At 32.7% G+C, this 8,782-nt stretch overlaps 1 protein-coding gene across 1 annotated transcript; it reads left to right on the forward strand.

The window, feature by feature from the left end:
- The first annotated feature begins 1,648 nt into the window (after nt 1-1,648).
- LOC143056174 (uncharacterized) lies at nt 1,649-8,094 on the forward strand. Its single transcript, XM_076229256.1, has 7 exons — nt 1,649-1,667; nt 2,759-2,842; nt 3,517-3,659; nt 4,355-4,515; nt 5,435-5,643; nt 7,214-7,258; nt 7,847-8,094. Exons 1-7 carry the CDS (start codon nt 1,649-1,651, stop codon nt 8,092-8,094), a joined length of 909 nt encoding a protein of 302 aa, XP_076085371.1.
- The last annotated feature ends 688 nt before the right edge of the window (nt 8,095-8,782 follow it).

Below are 8,782 nucleotides of genomic sequence, written 5' to 3' on the forward strand. Positions count from 1 at the left end.
GTTAAACTATATATTGTTTGTCAATAAAAAAAAATATTATCGTTTTTATGTGTATCTGTGAAAAACTCAAAATGACATTTCACTATTTTCCCACCCAAATGTTGGGTTCAAATGCAGCTTTTTATGTTACAGTTTAGGACCAAGTGACACAGACAGTTTTTTTTTTTTATTTTATTTATTCCTATAAAAATGTCACCACCTCTATTTACCCTACCATTCCATTGGAAAATGGTGCCTTTTACATACCTGTTGTTACAAATAAGATTTTGAGCGTAAATGGTTCGGGACCCTTTATTTTTTCGACCTGTTAGATTCACTCTCTGTAAAAATTAAAATAACAAAAAATACGGCACTTCTGACAGAAACTTCGAAAACGCCTGAGCCACCTTAAGAGACACCCTTTAACGAACAGAACACGCACATGTTGTCGTTTTTATAAATAGCAGGAAGTACCATGTAAAAATGTGAACTGTACTTTTAGTCTGATAATTGATAGTATCGTTTGTTTGGTTATTTAGGACTTGGGAGACAGCACATTTTCTTTCGCTTTCTCTGTATAATTTGAACATACATAAAACATATACTATAAATAAAGTGTACATTGTATTTGCTATTTACTATCAATTCCAAGTTTACCATCAACAGCGGCCATATATAACATGCTTGACTTTTACTTTCTTTTTGGCTACGTATTATATGTTTATCTGATCCAACTTATTTTGTACTATACATATATGGATATATATTTTGTTTTTCCGACTTGTGGACTGTTTGTTGTTATCTATAGCATCCACACTTAAAATGCATTAGATATTTATAAAAAAAAATATTATCGATTCTTTATTTTAATCTTTAAACGTTCTACGCTGGTTTGTTCTAGTATTTATGTAATGCTAATCAGGTATCAACGTTTTTGGTCCTACTACATCCAGTCAATATATGTATTTTTGCATTACACAAGGTCGGGCTTTTCTAGACTGTCCATGACGCCTCCGCCCTAAATCCCTTGGATCTGTACTATAAATCTGGGACAGTATGGTTTATTATTTCTTAACATGCGCTGAACCCATGAGATTCGTAATTACAGGAAACAGCTCATAATCGAAAGTATTTCAATGTCACAAAAGTTGATAACATTTTTAACTGATACTTTTGGAAATTATTACAATTATTGTGACAAAGAAAGATTTTTTATTATATACACTGTTTAAATTATGTTATAACGACGATCAATAGTTCAACCCATTGTATATATTTTCATTACATATAGTTTTATAATACGGGATATATTATTACTGTTGATTTTTTAAAGTTTGTACAAATAGTTCATTAGTTTTATTAGAAGTTGTGTATCTAAAATGTACTATTAAGTTCTATCCACAATGATATTAGTAATTATGAAGTACAGGCTAGCTAAAAGCAAATATTCAATGTAATAAAATAAATCGCCTGTATTGATTATAATGAAAATTCTTTACAATTAAAGTTTTGACAAGATATTTCCATTTGGTCGATTTAGGATTTATACTGTCACACAGGTATACTCCTCTTCAAATCTTTCTAATAAAAACAAACCAATCAATGATTGTTATGTATATATATATATGTACTATCAACCAGAATCGTCGATTCACTTGAAATGCTAGGCATGATGCTGGACATAACTGGTAACTATCATTTTAATAATAGTAAGTGATGTTGGAAAGAACTGGTAACTATCATTTTAATAATAGTAAGGGATGTTGAAAAAAGGTATAATCTGTGTCCGAGTCAAAACATTTAATAAAAGTTTGTTTAAATTTGATTTGATTGAATTCAACTTACCATTTTGCCATTGTAACTTGTTCGAAGAAGTAAAACTAACGCTCTGTTATGATGGTGGTTTTATCTTCAGAGTCGATTTTTTTGTCACTGTAGCGATTGGTTGTTTTCCCAGGAGGAATGAGTTGTTGTTTTTAAACGGATGGCTTTTTGACGGTGTAGTGATTTTTGTCTCTGTATGGACGGGTTGTTGTCATTTACGAGATTGGTTGTTGTCGCTGAAGGCCCGTGAAGTGATTGTGTTTGTCTCTGTAAGGACGAATTGTTCTCTATCAGGACGAGTTATTGTCACTGTTGGGATGTGTTGTTTTAATTAAAGGGATACCCACTATTTTTTGTTCTTCCGATTAATTGGATATATTAAATTAAGGATTACTTGTTCTCTTTATTAAATATAAATTCAAAGAAATATAGTTAATTAATTACTTACCACTAATTTCTGTTCCATCTTTTAATGGTTATCGAAAATTTGGATGTGACCTATTATCTATTTGTTGTATGAAAAGATATTTCTCGTATCATACGGCACGGATTTTAATACGAAAAAATTGGAAATCGCTTAATAGCAACTCTCATTATTCAATTTGAATTGTAATAATAAAGTCACCGAAGGCTTGTTTATTATTATATTGAAATTAGAAAACTCGGATTGATATTAAGCGATACCCAATTCTCACTCGTTATGAAACCATAAACAAACATAGAACAGTCAGTAGTTGTTGGATGGAGAGTTGTTTCGTTGGCATCCATACCACATCTTCTTATTTCTATCAAAAAGATTATAAAAAAAGAAAATGCTTTCTATGATTGAGACAATTCGCCACTAGACAACAAATGACATAAAAGTTAACAACTAATGGTCACCATACGGCCAACTATGAGCAAAGCCTATATGTATCTTGTTTATCCGATTAAAAACATGTTTCACATTTTGCAGTTCCAGTTTTGATGATGATGGTGATTAACATATGTACTGGGACTACAAAGGATTGGAAACTTATTTTCAAAGTGGCAACTGGAGGTAAACATAACAATATTGAAGTATTTTTCTTTTGGAACATTTGAGTACTTGTCCTTAAATCGTTGATGATATCTAATGTATCAGAATAAAACGTTAATATTTATGAATTTGTGCCTTTTTTACATAATGAACATAATGTATACATGCGATGCGGTATGGACTTTGCTCATTGTTGAACGCCGAACGGTGACCTATGTCGTTAGTTTCTGTGTCAATTGGTATCTTGTGGAGAGTTGTCTCATTGGCAATCATACTACATCTTCTTTTGTTATATAATATTAATGTTTCATCGTTTTGAGGATAACCCCCTTACAAATAAGTATTCTTTCCGGAGAAAGTGTGTTCATGTTGTGACTTGTTAACAAATAGCAAAGTATGGTGGTATGCTTAGCTTGTCGAAACGATACACTTGGTCGAAACCCAAGCTCTACCCTCTATTGCTTGTTTTGTTCTTGCCACTGGGTCGGTACTTCTGTTTGTGAACTATCAATTTCTTCTCGGCGCCAAACAAGTAATACCTCGATACTGGCATGGTTTTGATTATTTGTTCCATAAATTAATTATCATTGAATTGTGTCATTGTGCTCTGAGAGTAAAGTTGCAACTCCACCAAACAAAGTTGATATTGGACGATATAAACGGTTTTATCATGACCTTTTCGTTTCATACCGCAGGTACAGGTAGTTTTTACGACCTCTATATGGGAACTGGTACGCTTAATATGGACAATAGTGCAGCACAATCTCTAATAACACCAATCAAACAACATTTCAAATCAGACATTATAAATTACTGGGATTCACTTCAGATAGACAAGGTATAGTAAATATAGTCAGTATACTGTCGTCGTGGCAACAATTCTTAGAAACTAGATATATGATTGTCTCGATGCATGATAAAATGTAAAATAACAAAAAATACCGAACTCCTATGAAAATTCAAAACGGAAAGTCTATAATCAAATATCAAAAATCAAATGATAAAACACATCAAAGGAATGGACAACAACTGTCATATTTCTGACCTGGTATATGCATTATCAAATGTAGAAAATGGTTGACTGAACCTGGTCTTATAGCGCCAAATCTCTCACTTGTATGACAGTCGCATCAAATTCCATTATATTCATAACGATGCGGTTTACAGAAGAAAAAAAATACAGCTAAAATAAATAAAGCATAGAGTACAAATAAACAATTAAAATAAAGAACCGAAAATAATGGGATGTTAAGAATAATAATGAAAAAAAATGTAAGGCAACACAATGAATTGAAATAATCTAGTGACATAAAATTCAATAAAATCATTAAATTAGAATTTTACAAAATAAACGTAATATGTTTAAAGATAAAGAAAATGTTCTAGAACGCAGTCGTTTTAGGCATCATGTCCACACCATCGTAGTTAACAAAAGCGTTGTAATAACATATACAACATATGTCATGTTGTGATTTCCGTCATGACTGGTTGCCTTAACTGTGCTTTCAATAATACGAGTTTTTATGACTACAGGTGAGAGTCTCCGTATACAAGAACGGTACCGAAAGAGCATTTTTCCTGTTCAACGGAGTAGGGAGCAGTAAGACAAACTGGTTCACTAAAAACAGACTACTTAATACCAGTTACACTGACCTTGACCAATCAACAACAGCCAACTATTTCAGTATCAACGGGTAAATGTGGCTATTATTTATGGCATTACATTTAGGGCGTCATGAGTAACAGCTTATCGATATTACTGCTAGGGACTATTAGTCCTGGATTGTATCATCAGTTCATTAGTAAACACTTCTGAACTGACATTATTGTATTCCGGATTGATAACGTTAAAACTATTTATAAAACTAAATCCCTCATGCATAGTTGAGTTGTGATAAATATTGCTATTATTCTTATGTTAGTTTTGATTGCATAGCTCCACACTTTTTCTAGTATTTAGACATTTCTTTTTTCAAATATCTATATGTCAGCGATTCTGATGATGGTTAATAAAAAAAGCACTGCGGACACACAATGTATATCTATAGATAAATCTTCTTTTCAATTAAGAGCTCATGAATATTTGCATATTGTAATTTAAAGTAACAAAGATCATATAAATATTAATAATACGTTTGAATAAAATTGAGAATGGAAATGGGGAATGTGCCAAAGAGAGAACAACCCGACCATAGAAAAAAACAACAGCAGAAGGTCACCAACAGGTCTTCAATGTAGCGAGAAATTCCCGCACCCGGAGGCGTCCTTCAGCTGGCCCCTAAACAAATATATACTAGTTCAGTGATAATGAACGCCATACTAATTTCCAAATTGTACACAAGAAACTAAAATTAAAATAATACAACTAACAAAGGCCAGAGGCTCCTGACTTGGGACAGGCGCAAATATGCGGCGGGGTTAAACATGTTTATGAGATCTCAACCCTCCCCCTATACCTCTAGCCAATGTATAAAAGTACACGTTTGAAAAATGTTTTAAACTTTTTACTCATTGCACACATGTAGTGTAGATTATCAAATTATCGAATGATAAGCTATCTATTTCTGTTTTAAAATGTGATGCCTACAATCCTTAAATACTTTTCATACTCAGGCATACGGCGTATGTAGGCAACTTACAGACCCAATTTTTCCGTCGATTCTTCATCAATGCTAAGTATAGTGGATGTTGCTGTGATAAAGGCTGGTTGTTTGTATCAGATATATATAGCTACGGGGATTGTGACTGGGAACACTTATACCTACCACAGAAACCATTTATTATCTTCAGTCCACATTCTACAAGAAGTCAATATTCAAATGGTAGAGTATGACTCACGGTTGTCTATATTTATTCTAATAGTTGAACTATTAATGTCAAAATGTCCTGCAATTTTACTCAGACATATTTATCTTGTAATTCTCCTCTATCAATGTATATCATGCAGTTCTTCTCTATAAATAGCTATTATGTAATTCTCCTTTATAAATATCTGTTCTGCAATTTTCTTCTATAAGTAGCTATCCTGTAATTCTATAAAAGTAGCTGTCCTGCAATTCTCATCTATGAGTAGCTTTCCTGCAAACTTCCTCTATAAATAGCTATCTTTTAATTCTCCTCGAAAAATAGCTATCCTGTAATTCTCCTCTGGAAATAGCTATCCTGAAATTCTTCTCTCGGGAATTAGCTATCCGGCAATTCTCCTCAATGAGTAGTTGCCTGCAATTCTACTCTATTAAAAGCTATCCAACAATTCTTCTTCAAAACGTTATTTTGCTATTCATATCGAACAAATAATGAAACTTCTCACCCTTGCAATTGCGTTCAGAAAAAATCTTGAGTAACAGATTTTCTTTTTCGATAATGGTGATTTACTACTTCTCTCTATTAATAGTATATACCTTTAGAAAGTCAATGAAAGTTTGAATATGGCATTAAGAACATGTTAAACTATATTAGGATTTATAACATTCATATCTCATATTATAATAAAATTCATCTGGCTTCATCAACAAATCCAAGAGCTAACATTCTATGATAATGGCTTTAGAAAGTTTGCCGGATTATCAAAGTGTCTTATTATCTGAGTAAATTTCCATAAAGTATCTATATACTGATATAATATAAAAAAAAGAAGATGTGGTATGATTTCCAATGAGAAAACCGTCCACAAGAGACCACAAATACACAGAAATTAACAACTATAGGGCACCGTACGGCCTTCAACAATGAGCAAAGCCCATACCGCATAGTCAGCTATAAAATGCCCCGAAATGACAATACGAATATTTGGTATGAGTGTCAATGAGACAACTCTCTATCCAAGTCACAATTTGTAAATGTAAACTTATATAAGTCAAAGTACGTTCTTTAATACGGCATACCGAACAGCAAGCTATAAAGGGTCCCAAAAATTACAAGTGTAAAATCTTTCAAACGGGAAAACTAACGGTCTATTCTATATAAAAAAAAAATGAGAAACGAGAAACACTTATGAATCACATCAACAAACGACAATTTACTCCTTGGTTTTGATTGTTATTGTCTTAACATCAGGTTCCTGACTAAGGACAGGTGCAAGCGGTTCTAAAGACATACTAACATGTGTATGCTTACTACTATAAAATTGTGTTGAGTCGGTACAGTGGAATCGAATTGACTGCTGTTTCATTTCTAAAGTGGAAATTAAATAATGAACCACGTTATATTAAATGTTATCTTCCCTTATGGAAAGTATAATATATATCGTGCATAGTCACCGCTGGACGTTAAGATAGCCATTCATCTTCACAATCTATAATATCTTTTGGTTCATTTTATTATCTTGAATAAGAAGAGATAAAAAAAAAACACACTGACATATGTCTCCTATATATCTCACGTACCTTTCAGACAGAAATGATATTCTGGCAGACACCTTGGCAATATTTGTAAAACGTAAGTATCTAATTCATAAACGTCTTATTTATAACACAAACATTGGGCTAAGAATGGGATATCATTTGCTACGTAGGTACATGTATTTCGTTTTCTTTAGTTTAACGTTTTCTCTAGCAAATTTTACTAACCGATTGAGAACTACAATTTAGAATTGGTTCCAATGCCGTGCATCGTCCTTGACATTTTCCCACTTGACAGTCAAATCTGCAGGTGCAGTTCATGTTTCTACACGGTTTTTAATTCTTAACGTTTATAAAGACAGTAATCGATAGGCACTTTTAATTAATCTTTAAACATGCCTCGTGTATTTTAATCACTTTTCTAATTCCCAGTCGATCAGGAATGCAAATATCTAGCAGAAGATATCTTGAGAGTAAAACTGCGAGAACCGTCAAGAAATAATACAACTGGAGACACCATGGTACCAAACAAAAATGTTTTCCGAAATAGCACACTGGCAGATCTCTTTTAATACATAGACAGAAATTTTGATGCAATAAAGTTCATGATACAATATATACATCATTGATGCAAATCATTTATTTGAACAAGTTAAATTAAATTTGTTCAACCTTTATTTTACAGTTGATTCCTATGAATGTCCCGTGGTACAATCACCACCAGTACAATTAAATGAAAATACCTTCTGCTATTTACCTCAGAACACCGGTTCTGTAACAGAAACTACAACCAAAATTGCTGTTGAGCAGACTACAATGGCCGAAAGTGTTCTCAAAGATAAAGTAGCTAAGCTTAAGCAAGAACTAACTGTTACACCAAAAAGTACAAAAAGTAAGAAGAGTGTTAAGTTATGCTGTATTATAAATATATAAAGAGAAATCAGCCATTTTATTGTGTGAAACTATGAAACTGTATAATAATTAAGTCAACATTTTAACACTTTTTGAAAATATTTCTAGTGTAAAATAAATTCAGGGGCAATCCGTTTTTTCTCTTTTTAAATGTGTTTTAAATGTGAGTTGGGACTGTCAGCATGAGAAATGAAAAAAAAATATGTTCCATGAGTACCTTTTTTGTAAATCAATTGACCGACAAAATTTCATTGTCACCTGTGTCGCCAACGGGGAAAACAGGTCAGGATCGCGTTTCTCTGTCTTTATTCGTGTACCCGTCCAACTTTTGTCAAAGCTTTTCTTGGCTTCTATAGAAAAAATGATTTTAAATTTGGCTAGAGCGTCCCGAGTTGAGATAGCAAGCAATTTTTAAAACCAGTCGTTCAGCTACTTCAAGTTTGCAGGTACGGATAGTTTGAAATTTTGCAACACTTATTGTACAATGTAAGTTAGATTTAAGCTGGAAGGGAATTATCTGTTATGCTACAGTATACATGTCACATTAACCAATTGAATACAGCGACACAGGTCCAGACCAGTTATTGTCTTGTTGAATTTAAGAATGAACATATTCCAATGCAAATAAATGAAACGTTTAAATGGGTTATGTCGTAAATGAACCTTGGTCTTTTTCTCGTATATAGTATGAAGACTCAGAATGATTTTA

The sequence above is a fragment of the Mytilus galloprovincialis genome, chromosome 13 (assembly GCF_965363235.1).
Source record: "Mytilus galloprovincialis chromosome 13, xbMytGall1.hap1.1, whole genome shotgun sequence".
Lineage (NCBI taxonomy): Eukaryota > Metazoa > Mollusca > Bivalvia > Mytilida > Mytilidae > Mytilus > Mytilus galloprovincialis.